This window comes from Erithacus rubecula (assembly GCF_903797595.1).
Source record: "Erithacus rubecula genome assembly, chromosome: 3".
Taxonomy (NCBI): domain Eukaryota; kingdom Metazoa; phylum Chordata; class Aves; order Passeriformes; family Muscicapidae; genus Erithacus; species Erithacus rubecula.
The window spans coordinates 1,057,925-1,079,863 of NC_136689.1; the positions used below are offsets into that span (position 1 = coordinate 1,057,925).

General features: G+C 46.2%; 1 protein-coding gene across 1 annotated transcript in view; it reads right to left on the reverse strand.

Moving 5' to 3' along the window:
* PTH1R (parathyroid hormone 1 receptor) overlaps positions 1-21,939 on the reverse strand; it is a 78,167-nt gene that overhangs the window by 5,196 nt on the left and 51,032 nt on the right. Inside the window, exons 5-9 of the mRNA XM_079302811.1 lie at positions 14,536-14,630; positions 12,072-12,258; positions 9,697-9,850; positions 2,797-2,857; positions 2,050-2,116 (exon numbers count right to left, since the gene is read on the reverse strand). Of these exons, the coding sequence (XP_079158937.1) occupies positions 2,050-2,116; positions 2,797-2,857; positions 9,697-9,850; positions 12,072-12,258; positions 14,536-14,630 (564 nt within the window). The remainder of the gene's footprint in view (positions 1-2,049; positions 2,117-2,796; positions 2,858-9,696; positions 9,851-12,071; positions 12,259-14,535; positions 14,631-21,939) is intronic.

Consider the following 21,939-nt stretch of genomic DNA (forward strand, 5'->3'; position numbering starts at 1 on the left):
GGCAGGCCAGGAGATCTCCTTGGGTTCATTTTGGCTGGAGCCAGAGCAGATCCCTGTTCCAGCATTTCCATGGCAGAAATCCCACCACGACCATTGGAGAGTCCTTCTCATGGTGAATTATCCTTCCCAGGAAAACCAGGAATTCTCTGAGCTGTTGAAGCAGCAGGGCCTGGTTTGCCATGGCTTTGTCTCCTGTGGGTGGATTCCTTCTCCTTTAAGGAGGTGCAAGCTGGTTTGGAATTGTTATCCATAAAAAAAAAAGCAGGGAAGGATGTGCCATGCCCTTTCCATCACTGGGACACGAGGGAAAATTCTCTCCTCTACCCATTTCTCTGTTTTCATGAGGTTTGTGGGAATTTTGCATCCCTGCAACCCAATTCCCTGAGTCCCATTTGGCTGAAATTTCCAGACTGGCACAGGAATTATAAAGGAGGAACAGATAAACTGACAAGAAGGGAAGCACAGAGCCTGGGGGCATTTAATTCCTTGGAAACCATCTGGAAGGGAAAAACTAAACAGGATTTGTGTCTCTGTAGGAGCTTTTCCATCTTTAAAGGCTCCAAAGTTCTGCATTTGTCAGCAAAATTAAAGATGCCCAACTTTATCACAGCGAGGAGGGAAACTCCTCTGATTTCCCCAAATGTGCTAAATTTGAAAAGAAATCCAGACAAAGGAATCCCATCCAAATTAGCAGAAAGTGGAGAGATTTAAAACCCCCTCAGCCTCCAAAATCTCATCCAGAAAATGCAGGATTTAGTCCAGCAGTGTGGGGATGGCAGAAGCAGCCAAGTGAACAATGGGAACCCACAGAAATTAAACAGACACAACCCACGGAATATTTTTGCATAATAAACAGCTGCACTTGCAAATTGCCAGGGCAAAGGCACAGCCTCCTGCAGAAACCTTATTTTTCCAAGGATGAGCCTCAATTGGGCTCTTTCTCCTCTGCTAATTGGCCTTTAAATGAAATGCAATGGGCTTGCTGGAATTCATTTAATTGAACCATCTGAACTTTCTTCTCCAGCCTCTGCTGTTCCATTTCCAAAGATGTGGTCTGGGTGATCTGTTTCTTCCAAGGAATTGCTGGAGCCAGGTGGAGAATTTCCACCAGAAGGATGAAATCCTGCCCCTCTCCCAACCCCTTAAAAAAATCTCACCTAATGGCACAGATGAGCACATCCACCTCAGAAAATTTCCTGCTTTTTGCATGTCTGGTGCTCTTCTCACCCACACTGAGCACCTCCTGATTTGTGAGGCAGGAGGAAGAGCCTGATTCTGGATTCTGGACTTTGGAGAAATTCCTACCAGCTCCACTCATGGATGATGGAAAGGGAGGTGGGATTTGGGGGAGTGCCTGAGCTCTTTTGCATTGATTCCATCAGATGGAGAACCCCAAATAAAGAGAGGGGGGAAGAGGGTAATGAGTGAATTCATTAATTAGGACATAATTGAATTCACCCTGTGCAGATAATTAACTCTTATAACACCCTCTCCAGCTTTGGGGAGCTCCTCCTGTGCTGGGATAATTTCACTTGGATCCTTCCTTTCCCTTCTGGCTGGGGGTTGGAATAATCCCCTCTCAGTGATTAAAGATCCAATCAAAGCTGGGATGGTTTCATTTCCCTTCCCACCTTGGGCTTCCCAAACCTTTATCAGCTCAGAAAGAATGGGATGACACTGAAACATGCCAGGGAAAACCTTTGATCCAGCTACAGACCCCAAATTCCATCTCTTCCCACTGGAGATGCCTGGCTATGACCCCTGAGAGTTTCCAGGATCATCTGGGCTGGAAATATTGCCTTGAATGTTGGTTTCATTCATGATTTCAGGGTCTCAGCCCTAAAAATGTGGGATTTTTCTCTCCCTGCAATCACTCACAAACCCTTCTGGCCACATTCAGCTGCTGAAATTCTCAGCAGGACAAACATAAACCCCTCAAAGTGGGGATTATTATCAGGCAGGATTGTTGCTAACAGGGAGCTCAGAGCAGGAAATCCTGGATCAGCTCTTCCCAAGGACCCCCCAGCCCCTCACTCATCCCATACTCACCACGATAGCTGCCAGGATGGGCACCTGAATTATCCACTTCAAATTGCCAGCACTCAAATCCCAACACCTGAGGAGAGATCAGCATCCTGTCAGGAAAGGCCAGGGAGAGCAGACTCCAGGGTTTTGCTCTGGATGAGCTGGTGTCACTGATGTCACCCCTCAGCAGCTCTGCTGATCCACCAGCCCAGCCTGCAGCTGAAATCCCCTTTGGGAAGCAGTGCCTTCCCATGAAAAAAACATTTGGGATTTCCTGGGGATATGTGTGGTCAAACTGTGAATTTTTGGGGGATAAGGCCAGCTTGGATGGAGCTTGGAGCAACCTGGGATGGTGGAAGGAGTCCCTGCCCATGGCAGGGGGGAATGGGATGAGCTTTAAGGTCTGTTCCAACCCAAACCATTCTGGGATTGTCAAACCCATGGAGGAGTTACAGTTCTACCACCACCAAACTTCTCTGGCTGTGCTGCAGCTGCTGTGTCCCAAATTCATTCAGGATTTTTTTTTGTTTTTCCCTGCCCAGCTGTGACACAATCCCTTTATCCCCAAGGGATAACAACTGCAGGTATTCCCATTTACTGAATCCTGCAAAATGAAAGGAAAAATCATCCTTCCCTTCCATCCACCACTCTCCTCTGAAAGCTAATGATACCAGAGCAGAATTCCATCTTTGCCTGCTTCTTTTTTCTTTTTGAATTCACCCATAAATGCCACAAAATAAAAGGGAGAGGAGGAAATCCAGTGGGACTTACTCTGTGTCAGCCAGAGTGGCTCTGACGCTGGCCCACACTGTGACAAACACAGCAGGGAGTCCTGCAAAAGAACACAGGGGTCAGTGGGGGCTCCAGAACCAAAATTCCAGGTGGAGTGGGTTAGGGGAAGGGGGAAGGAGCAGTTTTTAATTATTCAGGCTTAATTGAGAGTTGGAAGGGCTGAGCTGTCACATCTAAGAGCTGAGCTGGTTCAGTTTGGGGAGCTCAGAAGAAAGATATTGAGGGGAAAAGGAGTTGGGAAGGGTCTGGAAAACTCCTGGGGGAGCTGGAAAGGGGCTGAGCTGGAGAAAAGGAGGCTCAGGGGGAAATTCTGGCTCTGCACAACTCCCTGACAGGAGGGGACAGCCAGGGGGTTTGGGATCTGCTCCAGGGAACAGGGACAGGAGGAGAGGGAACAGCCTCAGGCTGTGCCAGGGGAGGGACAGGGTGGAAATTGGGAAAATTCCTTCCCCAAAAGGGTCTGTTACACTTTGGCAGGGGGGAATCTCCATCCCTGGAGGGATTTAACAGCCCTGTGGAGGTGGCACTTGGGGACATGGTTGGGGTGGCCTTGGCAGAGCTGGGGGATGGTTGGACTTGATGATCTCTGAGGTCTGAGAGTGCTGGAACCTGAGACTGAAACCAGCAACTCATCCCATGGGAAACAGAGGAATCTGCTCTGGAGCCAGGCTGGGAAAGCTGGGAATGTTCCCCTGGAGAGGAGAAGCTCCAGGAGAGCTCAGAGCTCCTGAAGGGATCCAGGAGAGCTGGAGAGGGACTAGGGACAAGGGATGGAGGGACAGGACACAGGGAATGGCTCCCCTGCCAGAGGAATGGGATGCATGGATATTGGGAATTGGGAATTCCCAGAGAATCTGTGGCTGCCCCTGGATCCCTGGCAGTGTCCATGGCCAGGTTGGACACTTGGAGCACCTGGGACAGGGCGAGGTGTCCCTGCTCATGGCTCATGCTCAGGAATGGGACAATCCTCAACACCCCTTCCAACCCAAACTGTTCCATAATTCCAATGGTCTTGGAGAAGAACAACTTCTCCAAGATATTTCCTCCCTTCCTTCACATCAAGAGAAGGTAGAGCAAGAGTCAGACTCAGACAATTTCTCCCAGAAATCCCTGGATGGATTGGAAGCTCTTGTTCAATACAAGAGAGCTGCTGCACAAAGCACAGAAATGCTGAAATTTAGGATTATGATTCCAGAATATCCAGCCAAAGGTTCATTCCCAAATGAACCATCCTGATTTCAGCACACCTACCCTGGGCCATCATCTTTTCCCTGTGAAACGTGTTAAAAAAATCCCCCAATATCCAAATGCAACCTTGTATTTATTTCTTTTTTTTTTTTAGGGTCCAGTTATTTGTACAACTGAGTCCCCTACTGGCTTCCCTTAAAAAGCAGGATCCAATCCACAGTAGCTTCCACAAATTCAGGAAGAATGACCCCTTTCAGGTGGGGGAAAAATAAAAAAAAAAATTATTAAAAAATAAATAAAGGCGACATTTATCAGCGGGGACTGTGAAGAGGCTGTTCCCAGTCTAAGCTCACTGGGGCTCAGGGATAAGCCCAGGCTTAACTTTCAGCATGCACTTAAGTCTCATTAGGGTGCTTAAAGGTTTTCCTGACCACGGGGTGTGGAGCAGGGACTGTGTCCCAAAGCCAGGGACAAGGGGGCCCTTATCCAGCCTGGGAGCTGGGAATGCCCAGGTAATATAAGAAAGCATAAATAATTAAACACAGAGCCTCACTCAGGCCCAGGGCTCCTACAAAGCCACATTTATAAGGAATTCATCCCCCTCCACAATTCCCTGTGCTGCTGGCACTGGTAAGAAAATCCTTGACCTGTCACATTGGGAAGTGAGGGCTTGGGGAAGGTGAGAGGCAGCAGCTCTTTGCTCCTCCCTGGTATCCAGCTATCCATGGAAAGTAGGGCAGGCTCTGGAAAATCATTCAAACTGAATTTTTTTACTTTATATCCACAGGGGAACTGCCATGTTGAAAGGCTGTCCATGGAATATTGGATATTCCTGCTACAGCCAAGCTCTGAGGCTGAAGGATGGATATTTTTTGGGGAGATCTGGATGTATCTGACAGGAATTTGTTCTTCTCTTGCCTGTCCTGAGCTAAAGAAGAGACACAGTTCCCATTCATATAATCCTGTGCTGACTTTGAGCTCCCAAGCAACAATAAAATAACCAGGGGAAAACAGTTATCCCAAAAAATCCAACATGTGCATGGATGGAGGGAGGGAGGGATGGATGATGGATGATGGATGATGGATGGATGGATGGATGGATGATGGATGGATTGGATGGATGGATGGATGGATGGATGGATGGATGGATGATGGATGGATGGATGGATGGATGGATGGATGGATGGATGATGGATGGATGGATGGATGGATGGATGGATGGATGGGTGGATGGATGGATGGATGGATGATGGATGATGGATGGATGGATGGATGGATGGATGGATGGATGGATGATGGATGGATGGATGGATGATGGATGGATGATGGATGGATGATGTATGGATGGGATGGATGATGGATGGATGATGGATGGATGGATGATGGATGGATGATGGATGGATGGATGGATGGATGGATGATGGATGGATTGATGGATGATGGATGGATGGATGGATGGATGGATGGATGATGGATGGATGATGGATGGATGATGGATGGATGGATGGATGATGGATGGATGGATGGATGGATGATGGATGATGGATGAATGGATGGATGATGGATGGATGGATGGATGGATGATGGATGGATGGATGGATGGATGATGGATGGATGATGGATGGATGGATGATGGATGATGGATGGATGGATGGATGGATGGATGGATGGATGGATGGATGGATGGATGGATGGATGGATGGATGGATGGATGGATGGATGGATGGATGGATGATGATGGATGGATGGATGATGGATGATGGATGGATGGATGGATGGATGATGGATGGATGATGGATGGATGGATGGATGGATGATGGATGGATGGATGGATGATGGATGGATGGATGATGGATGGATGATGGATGGATGATGGATGGATGGATGGATGGATGGATGATGGATGGATGATGGATGATGGATGGATGGATGGATGGATGGATGGATGATGGATGGATGGATGGATGATGGATGGATGGATGATGGATGGATGGATGATGGATGGATGGATGGATGGATGGATGGATGGATGGATGGATGGATGGATGGATGATGGATGGATGGATGGATGGATGGATGGATGGATGGATGATGGATGGATGGATGGATGATGGATGGATGATGGATGGATGATGGATGGATGATGGATGGATGGATGGATGATGGATGATGGATGCTGGATGGATGGATGGATGGATGGATGCTGGATGGATGGATGCATTAATGGAGGATGAATGGATGGATTAATACATTAATGGATGGATGAATGGATACATGGATGGATTAATGGATACATGGATGGATACATGGATTAATGGATGGATTAATGGATTAATGGATGGATACATGGATTAATGGATGGATGAATGGATGGATTAATGGATACATGGATGGATACATGGATTAATGGATGGATGAATGGATGGATGAATGGATGTCCTCCCCAGCTCCAGCCCAGCCCCCCGTGCCGTCAGTGACTTGTACAGAATCCACATTGTATGCGCTGTGCATTTCCAGCCACACACACAGTGTGTACAATGCAGGTGCTATAAAGTCAGGAATCTCCCCAGCAGCTGGAAAATGGGAAAGATCTGCTGGCCACCCCACCCCCTCCAGGGCTTTTCCCATGTCTGTGTCTCCCTGCAGCTGGAAAAATGGGTTTCATGCATGTGGAGTGAGGGAGTGGCTGCTGGAAGGGAGTTTAGGAATAAAGATCTTGTGTAGGTCTGGGATTTCTGGTCTCAATTCCCTGGGATTTAAAAGCCTCTCTGAGGAACAATGCCTGTGTTTTATGAGTCCCTCTGTGCCCCTTTTTTCTGACATTACATGAGAATAACAATTATACTTTTAAGACCTCTGGTCCTGCTTGGTATAAATTTTTTTGGGAAGGATTATTCCTGCTTGGGTAAACACACAGGGCTCATCATCATGAATTTTTTGAAGCACCTCCCACCCTCCTTTTTATCTTTTCCAGGTGTCCCTGCAATTCCCCATTGCTGAAATCCAGGGCAGCCCAGCAGTGTGTGTGGGAATTAACGTGGTGTGAAGGAAAAACACCAATGGAATCAGCTTGGGTTTCCTGACTATTGGTCATGGTTCCTAAACTTCCTTCAAAAAACAGCTGCAGGGAGCTGGGAGTCTCCCAAGGGATTTATTGTTGCCCATAATGTCATTATTTATTTATTTTGGGTGGGTGCTGGCATGGAACGAGCTCCTTTCCATCAGCAGGGTCTCCCTTGGAAAAAGGGAATTGAGGATTTTGATGGAGCTTGTGCCAGTGAGGATGTGGATTGAAAATACTGGACAGAAATCCATGGACATGACATCAAAGAATTGCTCTTTGTCCTGCTTTTCCCAGAAATAAGATGCTGCAGGGTGATTTTCACTCCGTTTCCACCTTGGAGATTTCCAGGCAGCACAAATTCAATGCTGATCATTTGCCCAGTTTTGAGGGCAAATCTGTGTTTTCTGTGCAATAATTACTCATCCCTGATTCCCTGTCACTCATTGCTGAGGTGTGGGCAGCATCCAGTGCCTGCTGCAGGGAACTGGAATTTTTCCCACTGTCTCCAGTGGCTCCTGGATCAGTTTTGCCCTTTGCAGTGCCCAAAAATTATCCAAACAATCCTCCTGAGCTGGTGCCTGTGTGGACATCACCGTCCCAATCCAAACAAAGCAATCCCAACTGCTGTGTTCTCATTCCAGAGACTTTTCCACAGACTCCTGGAAGCCTGGGGATGGATGCTGGCTGTTGTGACAGGTGTGACTCCAGCCCTGTGGTTGCTCTGATAAAATGATTATTCCCTGGCAGCAGATTATTCCCTTAATGAGAGCAATCCCTGCCTGTCCCAACGTTTTCCTTTGGTTTTGCTTGTTAAACACACAACATTATTTTCCAGCTGCTTCCCTCTCCTCCTGAGTTCCCTCTGGGGAATTGCTTCTCTAAGTCTGCTCTCTTTGCAGTTTGGTGTTATTTTTTTTTTTTGAGAGGGGAATTTTTACAGAGACTGGAGGTTTGGAGGGAGATGAGTTTATTTCTCTTTTCTAATTTAATTTAGCTGGGGTTTTGTTCATTTGCTTTAGCAAAGAGGTGCCATCCAAAGCCCTCTCTGTCCCTCAGCAGCTGAGATAAGAAATGCCAAATCCCCAAAAATAGAATCCCAGGATGATCTGGGTTATGAGGGACCTTAAATCCCATCTCATTCCATCCCCTGCCAAGGGCAGGGACAACTTCCACTCTCCCAGGTTGCTCCAAGCCCCATCAAATCTCTCTTAATTTGTTATTTCCCCAAAATTTTTCCAGCCATCCAGGACCAGGCTTTTCCTGAGAGATGGATTCCCACTTTGGAATATTTTTATATTTACACTTCCCATCTTTAGCATCTGTCAGCAGCAGCAGATTCTGACCTTTGGAGCAGCTGAACAGGAGGTTTGGAAGCAGCTCCTTCCCCTGTATCCCATTTGGGATGGAGAAAGGCTGGAGTATTGAATCCCAAAAATCTGCAACCCTTCATAAACTCAGTTCTGTGTTCCCTGCCTTGCTTCAAGCTCCACCTTTGGAGAGAGCCACCAACATTTTTCCATAAAAATCTCATTCTGGAATGGGGGTGGGGTGGTGCCCACCTGAACCTTGTCCTAAATTACAGTCAGGATGTGGCCAGGTGGATTTGGGATGTGGAATTTAGGAAGTGGTGCTGGCCCAGGTAACCACAGCCCCCTCTGGACAGGTTTTCCTGCTGTAATTCCTGTTCAAACCCTTCCTTACATCCTCGAGGATCATCAGGAACATTCCCTGCTCTCCTCCCAGCCTCCAGACTCTGAGACAACTGTGGGCAGTTGTTTTATTGTCCCAGCACCTCGTAACTCCTGGGAAGCCAAAATTAAAGCCAGGAGGGAACAGAAATCCCATTCTCCTCTGAAATGTGCGTGCCCACAACTTCTTCTCCTAATGAGCCCCTTCCCTGCACCCACATCCCTCCCCTTTCTCATTACTCAGGCAAAAAGATGCCCAAGTTGAAAGAAAAGGAAAATAAAAAAGTCTTCCCCACAAATTGCAGGTTTTCCAGTGGTGTTCCAAGGCTCAGGAGACCTCAGGGGTTTGAACTAGCTGAGGTTTGAGGGAGGAAATCAGAGCTCAGGGCTCTCATTGGGAGCAGATGCTCAAAACCTCCCACAGATTTCTGCCCCTCCAGCTCAGCACTGGTTTCTCAGCAGGAGATCCTGGGAAGAGATGGGGATAAATCCCTGAAATTGGCTGTCTCATCCTAAATTTAGCCCTTAATTTCCTGCCCTGGAAGGGTGGCAAAATGTGGGGGAGCAAAATGTGTGGATCCCTGGAAATGTCCAAGGATGGGTTGGATGGGGCTTGGAGCAGCCTGGGGCAGTGGGAGGTGTCCCTGCCCATGGAATGGGTGGGTTTTAGGGTTCTTCCCAACCCCAACCCATCCTGGGGTTCCCTGGCTCTTTGTGCTGCCTCTCCAAGCCTGGGCTGATCCTTCTGGAGACCCCTGAAGAGCCACAGGGTGAACACCACAATTCCAGAATTATAAAAACTTCCCAGGATGGAAAAAAAACTCTCCTTGCAAGAGTCCCCTGATGCTCATCCTGCCTCCATCCCCTCTCCCAAATTTCTGTATCTCCACACTCCAGGAGGCTTTTCCAGGCCAGCCCTGAGGAGCAGCCACGACTTACCCCAGCCAAATAATGTGAATCCCCAAAGATATTTCTTCTCTGAGAAAAATGCCATGAAGATGAGGCTGTGGAGATAGAGCCCTTCCACCAGGATCCAGTAGTAATTGGTTGCCAGGAAGTAGAGGAAGAAGGTGACAGCTACTTTACAGCCCACCTGCAGGGACCACAGAAGGACAGAGAAGGAAAAGGGTTAAATTCCTGTGCTGCACAAACAGAAAGGAAAAGAATGAAATCAGAAAATTCTGTTTCAGGGCTTTTGATGAAGGGGAAAATTTGTGGAAGAGCAGGAAAGATGAACAGCTGGGAAAGGCAAAGATGATTTTTCCTACAGCAGGTGAGTTGGGAAGTAGAAAAAAAGGAGAGAGCCAGGTGTTCCAAGAGCAAACAGCACCTGGGGGATTTTCCCTGGAAATCTCAAGGTGCTCAGAGCAGACCTGGGAGAGATTTCCAAGACATCTTGAGCTGAAATCCTTTAATTTTTGGGGAGCAAAACCCTGACTGTGACCCAGCACTCTTCTGGGACAGAGTGGGACAAAGCCACCCTTGTTCCCCATTTCTCAACTCCAGCAGAGAAATATTGCAAAATATTGGTGTCACTTTGGGGTGAAAAATAGCAGCTCTTGTCAGTATGGATGTCCTTGGAGTGAGGGATGTTGGATTTCCCAGGAATTCTGTGGATTCCACATCCCTTGGCCCATTTTTGTGCTGTCCCTTCCTTTGAGAGGAATACAAAGGACTGACAAGAAAATATCAACAATAATACCTTGGAAATAAAAATATATTTTTTTTTATCCTGGCACAGCTCTTTTGCTAATATTTCATCCATCAATATACACATTTACACACGTATTTGCATCTTGATAAGATGTGCACACATCACACTCATTTACTTTGATAGACAGAGGGAGTTAAAATAGATTAATTAAAATATCCCCCTAAATTAATTAATATTTTTTTTCTATTTGTAAAAGGATCCCCATCTAGGTTTGGTAATATTTTCTATATTGATTGTTTGTATTTATTGCCTCATGCAGGGAATGTGAGGCAGTAATTGCAAAGTTCCCACTTCATTTGGAAACAAAAGAAATCCATTAATTGTTGCCTTCATCGCTTCTTTGCCTTGCAATCCCAAAGAGTGGGAAATGCCATTAAATGCTAATATCCAAAGAATGCCATAGATTATCCTAATTATTCCTCTCCAAGGAGAAACACCAAACAATGCAGAGAAACATTTTGTGTTTTTTGTAAAAAAAATGAGAGTTTTGGAGAGTGTTGAGTGAATTAATGCCATGGATCTCTGGGATGGGAAAGGAGCACAGGGACAAAGTTCCAGTTGGGACACTTTGATGCACAGTGGGACATTCCCAAATCCTCTGATTTTTCACAGGGTGTTGCTGCTCCTTGGTTGAATCCACAGGCAGGAAGTTTATCCCAGAATCCTTGAGGTTGGAAAAGATCTCCAAGATCCCAGCCACATCCAGGAATTCCTTGGACACCTCCAGGGATGGGCACTCCCAACCCTCCATGACAATTCCAATCCCTTTCCATGGGGAAATTCCTGCTGGTGTCCAACCTGAGCACAGGGACAATGCAGATATTGCCACCAGAGATTTCTATCCCCATGGAATTGTGGAGAAGAATCCAACTGACCTCACTTCCATTTTTATTTTGGGATGTTGACTCGTCTGTCTGGGTGGACTGTGTTGACTCAACCAACCATAGATGGAAGCTGAGGTTCAGGTTGGACACCAGGAGGAATTTCTCCATGGAAAGGGTGCTCAGGCCTTGGCAGGGGCTGCCCAGGGAGGTTTGGAGTGCCCATCCCTGGAGGTGTCCAAGGAATTCCTGGATGTGGCACTCAGGGCTCTGGGCTGGGGACAAGGCTGGGACCCTTCCAAGGTTGGATGACCTTGGAATTCTTTTCCAACCTCAATGATTCTGTCCAAGGTCCCTCTCATGGACACCACCTCCTTTCCTATGACGCCACATCCTCTCCTCATTTTCCCTTCCAGAATCTCTTTTTTTTTTCCATATGGGAAGGAGGAAAGTTGTGCATTCCCATCCGTGGAAGTGTTGTGAGCCCATCTGCATGTGCCTTGTGCTGGGATGGTCAGGAATGTTTCTACAGCTCTAAATTCCAGGAGGTATCATGTAGATGGGAACCAAACCATCAACCTTGACTGCCATGGGAGCAGCTTTTCCTTAGCCCAGGAATTGGGAATCCCTCTGAACCAAAAGACTGAAAATGGGAAAGAACGGGAAAAAGCTGTGAAAGACGAGTAAGGGTGCAAAACTCCCCAAAAAGAGAGAAAGTTTTGAACACAGAGGACAAAGACACAACCCCTGGAGATGAGCAGCTCTCTGGGGATACTCACAAACTGTGATTTATCTGCAGGAGGTGCCTCAGTGATGGATTTCAGGTCCTCCTCGGAGATGCGCTCCATCTCCTCCAGCGCCGAGCCCGAGTAGAGCACGGCGTCCTTCACGAAGATGCTGACAGCTCTCAGCATGAAGGACACAAACAGGTGCATGTGGATGTAGTTCCTAGTGCAGTGCAAACGTCTGCAAGAGGAGAGGGAGGATTGGGATGTTTTTCTGGCTGTTGGACGCACTCAGGAGTGTTTTTTTGGCTCGGGAGAGCTCCAGCTCCTCTCGTGCCCCCAGGGGGAGCAGAGTGGGGACACCACTTTCTCCTCTCCTTTAGGGCTGGAAAATGGATTAATACCTTCTCCAGGGACTTCAGGGAATGGTTTGGGATGGATGGGACTTCAAGCCCACCCAATCCCACTCCTGCCATGGGCAAGGACACTTTCTAGCATCCCAGGTTGCTCCAAGTGTCCAGCCTGACCTTGGGCACTTCCAGGGATCCAGGGGCAGCCACAGCTGCTGTGGGCACCCTGTGCCAGAGCTTCCCCACCCTCCCAGCCAGGAATTCCTGCCTAGAATCTGCTCTAACCCTTCCCTCTGGCAGTGGGAAGCCATTCCTGCTCTGCTATCCACACTTCCCCTCGGATTCCACAACTTGGGGCCACTGGAAACATTACAGATCTTTCTGTAAACCATTAATTTTTTTTTTTGCCCAGCTCAATTTAGGAGCAACTCCAGCAGTAACTCTGGTGTGCTGGGCTGTGGTCCCTGTTTTCCTGCTGTAAATGCTCTCCCTTGGAGCAGTTTGTGGCTCCAGCCCAGCAGTGGCAGCAGTGACCCCACAAATCCTGGTTGTAAAGCGCTTTCAGGTCCTTTTTGGAGGAAAAACTTTGTTGGGGATGGTGAGAGGTGAATGGGTCAGAACCAGGAAGAAGAGGTGTATTTTAGAGTCAGGAATCAGGATTTTGGGAAGAAGGAACCAACCTCTTGGGGTCCCCTCTGTGCTCTGGAGCTCTGGTGTCATGCCTGGATTTATGAATGGATTTATGTCCTGTTAAATCCCAATAATCTGCACTAATTAAAGGTTGTGTTTTCATCCCTTTTGCAGGATGTTATGATAACAACACCAGCTGTTCTCTACACTTCTATAATCCAAATTACACCAAGTGGAACTGATGAGATTTAAATGAGGATTGGCTTTGTTCCCTGAATTTGAAAGGGAATCAGTGAATCTCTGGATTATCAAGGATAAAATCTGCCTTGATCCCTTTTGCTGCTCTGATCCTTGGGATAAAGATGCTCCAGCACAGTTGCCCAGGTGCTCTGGGCTGGAAATGAAGTTCTATGAGTGGGATAAAGATATGGATAAAGAAAAACCAGGAATTCTCTTGCACACATGGAATATTTTAACAACCTTGCCAGTGTCCAGTGAGAAATGCAGGGAAAAGGTTGGGAGACCAGGTGTGTGGTGGAGGGGTGGGGTCTGCAGTTCCCTTTGGATTGGGTCTGTCAGGGATTTGGGGTTTGCTGTCCAAGCAAACCCCCCTGAGCTTCTGCTGAGAGCTCTGAGCACTTTCAGGGCCCAGAGTCACTCATTCCATCCCCAGTGTTCCAGGGCTTGGCTCAAATCCCTCTGCAGACACCTCATGGCTGTTTTGGCCCCCACCAGCTCTTATCCTGCTGGGTTTTTTTTGGGAGAAGACAGAAGTGGACATTGAAAGGAAACAAATCTGAGTCTCAGGGTTTGGGGTCACCCATCAGCTCACCAGACTGAACATTCCCAAAGGACAAATTTGGATATGGGTGACACCTTTTATCCCTTCCATCCCATTCTGTCTGTGCCAGCAAGAATCCCAGAATGGTTTGGGCTGGAAGGGACCTTAAATATCTTCCTATTACAACCCCAACACCTTCCACTACCCCAGGTTGCTCCAAGCCCTGTCCAACCTGGCCTTGCACACCTCCAGGGATGGAAGATGAAACACTGGATTGAGGAATGGACAATGAGAGGTCAAAGTGGCATTTAGGGGTCAAATCCCTTGGCAGGGATGGTGGGAAGGGACAGGGACACAATGGATTCAGGAGGGTCATTTTGGGATCCCTGGGAATCAGTTTTCCACCCCTTTCAGCTGGTTTATCCTTCATGAAGATTCAGATTTAGAGTGGAATTTCCCTCAGGAAATCTAAAGCTGAGCCAGTCACCTGCAGGGACAATAGGGGACAGAAAATCCTGGAAACACCCAGGAATTCCCATTTTCTACAAAGAAGACCTGGAAAACTCCACCTTAGGGGAACTCCAACATGCCACCCACCATCCCCAAGGAAGTTTACCCTGAGATACCCTAACACATCCCAAATCACAGATGCCACTGTTCCAATTCCTGAACTTTGCCACCCCAATTTTGATCCTTGTGGAAAAAACCTGAGGCTTTTTTTTTTTTTTTTTTTTTTAGGTAAAACAGAGCCTCCTACCTGAAATATCCCAGGATAAGGACAGCAACTGTCAGGGATCCCAGGGAGATGGAGTATCCAACAGTATAAATCAAATAGAGGCGATCAAAGACCTCCTGCAGCAGAAATGATGGAGAAAACAGAGTCACATGGGGAAGGTGGCCCTGCTGTGCAGCACACAGAGCCCAGGGACTTGGGGAATCCTGTTTTTTTGGGGGGTTTGGGAAAGGGGGGTTGTGTTCTCTGAGGTGGGGAGGTGGGATTTTCCCAAGGGGGTTTGTGATGGAGTGGGGTTGATCCCATACCTTGGGAGTGTCTCGGTGTTTTCATCCCAAAAGAGCCCAAAGCTCTTTACAAACTCCTGGACCAATTCAGGGATCACTTGGGAATTTTTATTTGGACAAAATGCTGCTGAGCTGGGAATTGTGCAGGGGATTAATGATGGATTTGGGTTCATCCCATACCTTGGGAGTGTCTCGGTGTTTTCATCCCAAGAAAAGCCCAAAACTCTTTACAAACTCTTGGCCCAATTTGAGGATCACTTGGGAATTTTTACCTGGACAAAATGCTGCTGAGCTGGGAATTGTGCAGGGGATTAATGATGGATTTGGGTTCATCCCATGCTTGGGAATTTTGTGGTGTTTTCATCCCAAAAGAACCCAAAGCACTTTACAAACTCTTGGCCTAATTTGGGGATCACTTGGGAATTTTTACCTGGACAAAATGCTGCTGAGCTGGGAATTTTACTGGAATTGCACAATTTAGCTGTGCCTGGATGACTGATGTCCAGCCTGGGAGAGTGTAACCCACACCAGAAAACAAGGGAAGGAAATACTTTGGCTATGGGATATGAGGAAAAATAAAATCACCTGCATTTATTTTTCCCTTTTAAAAATCCCAAGCAGCCTCTGCCTGTGGTTATCCAATGCAGACACAACCTGAGCTTGCCAAAATCCCACTGGAAAAGCTCCTGTCACAGGAGAGTTCCTAATAATTCATCCTTTAGGAAGTTTCACCTTGCTATTTTTCTCAAGTTGGCCTTGAAACCTTGAGGTTTCTACTCAATATCAAAATATTTTCCTTGATGCTGCTGAACTTGGGGATTCCTGCAAAGGGTTAAACTCCTTCCCCCCATCCCAGCCTGCTCTGCCTTTCCCAGCCTGATTTTAGCAATAAATCCCAAAACCCCAATTCAGCATCTTTCTCCTGATTCCCTCCTTTCCCTGGCCCTGCCCAGGGGGCTGCAGTAATGTCAGGAATGCTGGGCTCTGAATGACAGCTCTGATTGGGATTTGAGGCTTGGAAGGCTCTGCTGGAATGCCAAACCTCAGCCCTATTACATCAGAATCCACAGATTTGGGAATGTTTCTCTGTGGTTTGCACTGGAGGAGAGAAGCCCTTGCCAATATTAATTTACTGAGTGTGTCTGTGCGTATTTATGGGATATTTTTATAGATTTTTATAGATCTGTCTGTGCAGGCAGCAGGGGCCTGAAAAGCCAAGAAGAGGAGATTTCAAAGCTTTCAGGGAAAAATATCCTGGTGTGATTTTGCTGCTGCCAAGCTGGAATCCTGTTAGAGCTGGAAAACGTTTGCCTTCACAGTAAAAAATAAAATGAAAAAATAAAAATAAAATAAAAATGAAAATAAAAATAAAAATAATAATAATGATTTAAAATATCTCAGGAAGGTTGAGTGCTCTGAGGGCCTCTTTTTGAAAGGAGGTTTTCTACCAAGAGACAGAAATCCTCTCTGGAGTTTTCCTTGGAGAAGAAGGTTCCAAAATTCTACCTGGAATGCCCTTGGGAAATGTGGTTTCTTGGATGGGGTACTCAGATGCTTGGGGAAACCTTTGGAGCAAAAATTGAGGTTCTCTATTCTGCTCCCTCACCTTTCCTCCCTGGATTTATCCATGAAGTGAAAAAAAAAAAAAAAATCTCCAAAGGAATTCCAAGTCTCCCAGGGGAGATCCTGGCTCCATAAAAACCACAATGAAAGAGCAGGAAAGATCCTCCAGATAGGAAAATAGGGAATGATCTGCATTAAATTTTAAATATTGAATGGCTGCAAGGCCTGAGGAGCTTCCTTAGGGAGCTGAAGTGGAGGGGAAGTGAAACAATTCCCAGAAAACCACAAAGGTCTTGATGGCCAATCCATGGACACAACCTGGAGCTCCATCACTCCAGGAAATTTCCACCTGGAATCTTCTGGAAGTTCACCCTGAGGATGGATTGATCATCCACTGCTGGCAGAGGCCAAGCCTGGCCTTGCTGTCAGATCCTGGTTTATAAAGTGTGCTAATTAACCAATGTAATTTAATTTAATTATCATGTAATCAAAGTCTTCAGGGCTTTGAGTAACCTGGGCTTCTGGAGGTGTCCCTGGCTGGACTTTATGGTCTCTCCCAACCCAAATCAATTCTGGATCCCACAATTCCATGAGTTTGCTTCCTGCAGGAACTCTCCAATCTTTCTGTTTCTATGTGTGCAAAAGGAAAAGGAAAAACAGAGCAGGGATTTTCTGCTGGCAAATCCTATCTTGAATTTCATGGAGCTGTGTCCTGTACCCAAATTTTAATTTTCATCTTTTTAATTCCCCTTTAGACACCAGCAGCACTCTGGCTGTGAAGCTGGGAGGGATCCTGTGTTTTTCTGAGGAATGGGAAAGTTGTGAAGGGTGGGATCAGCAGCACAGGGGGCTGGAAGTGTAAATAAGGATTTTCCAGATGGAATTTCAGCAAAGTTTCTCTCTGAGCTGCTGATTCAGGTATTGAGGACACGTTTGGAATTGTGGGGTTTGAAAGCCAGAAAATCTCAGTCTTTGCTTTTCTTCCTCTCCCCCCCCCCCCTTTTTTTTTTTTTAACAGGAAAATGGGACAAAATAAAAAGCCAAATGGGATATTCACAAAATGGGATATTCACAAAATGGGATATTTACAAAACGGGATATTCACAAAAATGGGATATTTACAAAATGGGATATTCACAAAATGGGATATTTACAAAATGGGATCTTTATGAAATGGGATGTTTACGAAATGGGATTTTCACAAAATGGGATTTTAATGGGATTTTCACCAAAGGCACAGAACAGGCACTGATTTCCAAAGCCTCAGGGAAATCTTGGAGTGTTGATGCTGTTCCTGCAGAATTGTTCCCCTCATCCACAGAGATTCCAAGTTCTTAAATCCTCCCAATCCAGAGAGTGGGATCAGCTCTCACCAAAAACCCCAATTTAGCCTCAGACACTCCAATTTACTCTCAGACACCCCAATTTAGACATGCATGACCATAAAAATCATCTTTAATCTCCTTTCCAACCCAAACCATTCCAGGATTCTCAGATTCTATTTCCAGACCAAATCCATAGACACAGGATGAGGATGGCACTTCGGGGTTCATTGAAAGAATAATTTAATTCTTATTTTGAGATTTGGAGATCCCATTCACCCTTCAGTTCATTTTTGGAGAGAGGATGGGTTTGACCTGATTTTAAAATACCTGTTTTTGGCATCTCTGTTCTTTTGGGATGGGAATGAAGGAAATTCCTGGGTTTTGACCCAAACTTGTCATTGCTGCTGCCAATGTTGGAAAAAAGTGACTGGAAAAATGATCCTGCTGCTGTTGGCTGGATGTGTGGAAGGGATGGGACCCACAGCCACTGGTTCCATGGAATTTGGGGAGAAATGGGCTAAAAAGCTGCCTGAGGTTCATCATTTGTTATCTGTGTATTTTACCCAAAGATTGAGGAGCTCCAGGAATCCAGGTCACACTCACTCCTGGTTTTAAGGGAATTTAGGGAAAAAAGGAGAAGGGCCAGGCCAAAGTTCCTTTAAACTCTGCTCCTTCATGGCCAGGAAGGGGGTTAGGAACAAATCCACAATAAATGCACAAAAATAAAATGTGATTTGGAGCTGCTGGAGCAAATCCAGAGGAGCCCCAGAGCTGGAACTAGGCTGGGAGAACTGGGAATGTTCACCTGGAGAGGAGAAGCTCCAGGGAGAGCTCAGAGCTCCAGGAGAGCTGGAGAGGGGCTGGGGACAAGGGATGGAGGGACAGGACACAGGGAATGGCTTTGAGCTGATTTAGATGGGATTTTGGGAAGGAACCCTGGGCAGGGATGAGAATGGAATTCCCAGAGCAGCTGTGGGTGCCCCTGGATCTCTGGAAATGTCCAAACTCATCCCATCCCACCCCTGCCATGGCAGGGACACCTTTCACTATCCCAGGTGCTCCAACCTGAGCTGGGACATTCCAGCTGATTGTTCCCTCCTTCTTCAATGTTATCCCAAATTAATTTGAGGAAACACTTCCCCTTTAGGATGATTGCTCCATCCCACCTGCCCACAGGAGGAATCAGCTCCAGGGCTGTCAGCTCCCACCCTCCAGTGGGATTTTCCCTGAGGAAGCAGCCCAGGAGCAGTTAATTAACGAGCTGTTAATTCTCTGGGCTCTGATGGCTTTAACACACTTTGCTCTTTGCAGAGAGTGATTTCCCAGCTGCTCTGTGTGAAATAATCCCCATTTCTTGGGCCAGGACACCAACTTGCTCTGGGGCCCTCTGTTTGCTGCTTTGGCCAATCTTAAAATGATCCATCCCAGCATGGCTAAAATGGGAAAACTCCCCACCTAAACAAACATCCCTGCCTGGAGATGTGTGCTGTTTATTTAGGTGTGGGTATCTCCAGCTATCTATAGGTTCAGCCCTATTTCCAGAGCCAGCCAGCAATTCCATATATTTATAGCCACAGACAGTTGGGTTGCTTTTTTGTTGTTATTGGTTTTTTTTTTTTTTTTTTTTTTTTTTTTTTTCAAAAAGCCCAGTTTCTTAAAATTCCCTCTGGTTGCATCTGTTTGGAGTGAGCCACGATCTCCTGGCAAAGCTTTGGGGTAAATGCAGCTGTTGGTGGTGACGTAAAGATGCTGCTCCCCAGGGAGGGAAATAATAATAGAAAATCATCTCCTGCTCAAGAATGGGCTCCATGTGGGCAAATTCCCCTGTTCTGACATCTCTGGGCATATTTGCTCCAAGAAAAAAGAGATTTATTAATCCCAGTGTGACAAGAGGTTTTCTGTGCTCTCTGGGAGGAAGATCAAAATGATTTTTTTCCTCCCTTTCTTTTATTTGCAGAGTGGTTTTCATACCCTGAGGCCCCAGGGACCTGCAGTGGGTGCATAGATAGTTCTTCATTTGTCACCAGAATTCAGGCAGGGAGTTCCATGACAAGGCCCAGAATTGCTGAGGGAGGGCTGAGGAAAAGACCTCTTGCAAATGCAAGGATAATTAAAAAAAAAAAAAAAAAAAAAATATATATATATAAAAATAAAGTAAAATAAAAGTAATAAAAATAATAAATAGATGTTGTTGAAAATGATGAAAATAAATAATCAGAGGAAGGTTTATTAATCCCAGGGCTGCAGAGCCACATTTCAGTGTGACAAGAGACCTTCCATGCTCTCTGTGAGGGAGGGAAAAGTGCATTTTTTCGCTCCCTCTTTTATTTCCAGAGTGGTTTTCATATCCCCAAGGCCCAAGAAACCTGCAGTGGATGCACTTTATTTGTCACAATAATTCAGCCACATCTCTGATCAAATCAGGGAACTCTGACAGAATCACTGAGGTGAGGAAGGGACCTCTTGTAAATAAAAGTTAATAATGATAATAATGCTAAAAATTAATAAATAGATGTCATTAACCAGCATTTGTTGATCAAGATATGATTTCAAAACTGGCAGAAACATCCATTTTTTTTCTGTATTCTTTGTCCTGGATAAACACCACCTGATCATTGAATCTGAACAAGTTTTATTTGTCCTTACTATTAAATATTATTTACTTTGTCTTAATATTACATATTATTTCCATTCACCTTTGTATCTATGACAGAAAACTCCTGGCAAAAGATGCCTCAGCTTTGGAAAATGAGGATTTGGGGATGGGATATTGAAACAGCTCAGTAAGGGAGAGCTCAGGAGGAGCAGTGATTTCCCAAGAGGAAAAGCCCCCTGTGCTGTCACCCCCCTCAGGGGACACAAAACCAGGGACATCCAACCCACCACAGGAGAATTTTGCTTTTTAAATCACCCTGGAGGTGGAAAAAAAAAATTGGGCGACTCTGCTCTTCTTTGTGCCCTTCCTTTATAACTCACCCTGACAAGTGCTGCCTGTGGGAGGTTCAGAGAAAGGATTTTTATCTAGGGGAAATTTTGGATCAGGAGGAACCAGCTGGACAATTCCCAGCCCAGGATGTGGCTGAGGGCAGTAGGACAGAGGAGATTTTGGAGAGGTTAGAAATTTGTGCATCAATCAAGGTGCTTGATGACTCCAACTCCTGCTCCAGGAGCTTCCCAGGAAACTCTGGGGTTAAAAGAGATTTTTTCCACTCTGAACTGGGAAAAGTCCCATCAAATTGGTGCTGGGAGGGAATAATGTGGATTTGCTGGAGCAGCAGCCAGTGCACACAACCTTCTGCTCCTTGAGAGGAAACACCCAGCAGCTCAAAGAAATAATTTCCTCCTCTCCTTGTTTTTCCTAAATCACTCCATTCACTCTTAAGGAGAAGACAGCAACCAAAAGAAAAACCAAAAAAACAAAAACAAAAAACCCAAACAAAACAACAACAACAACAACCCACAAAAAAGAACCCAAAACAAAACAAAACCAAAAAAATAAAAAAGCCCCAAAACTGCTACTCTGTGGTTAGATGGAAAATGAAGAACATTGTCCTGAAGGGGCTCTGGATCATCCCCAAGGAAGCTGTGGTTAGATCCTTATCTCAGCTGTCTGGGATAATCCTCCCAGTGCCAAGCCTCATACTCAGGAAAACCAGAGGGTTTGGATAAATTTTTTGGGATTTACAGGTGTGTGTGTGTGGGTGGGAATGTCATTCTCTGTGGGACAAGGAGGTCACATCCTCCCAGGGGACACCAGGGGCAGCTTTGCTGTCACCTTAGCACAGAATTCCTCCCAAATCCAGCACTACAGATCCCCAGGCTGGCTCATGGAGGGTAGGAAATGTCTGGCAGCTGCTATTTTATTGAATTTTTGCCAATTTATGGCTCATGGATTTTTTGTTTTTTTCCCCACCAGATCCTCTCCATGTGCTCTGAAACCCTTTTCCAGCTTTGGAGTGGTGTCACTGTTTCCAAATTGTGACTACACCAGAATTAATGCAAGATATTGGAATACCAGTTAGGTTTGGGTGGGAAGGGGTCTTCATCCCATTCCCATCCCCAGCCATGGGCAGGGACACTTCCCACTGTCCCAGGGGGCTCCAGCCTGGCCTTGGGCACTTCCAGGGATCCAGGGGCTGCCACAGCTGCTCTGGGAATTCCATCCCAGCTCCTCCCCACCATTTCAGGGAGGAATTTCTTCCCAAAATTCTATATAAATCTACTTCTTTAATCTCAAAGCCATTCCCTGTGTC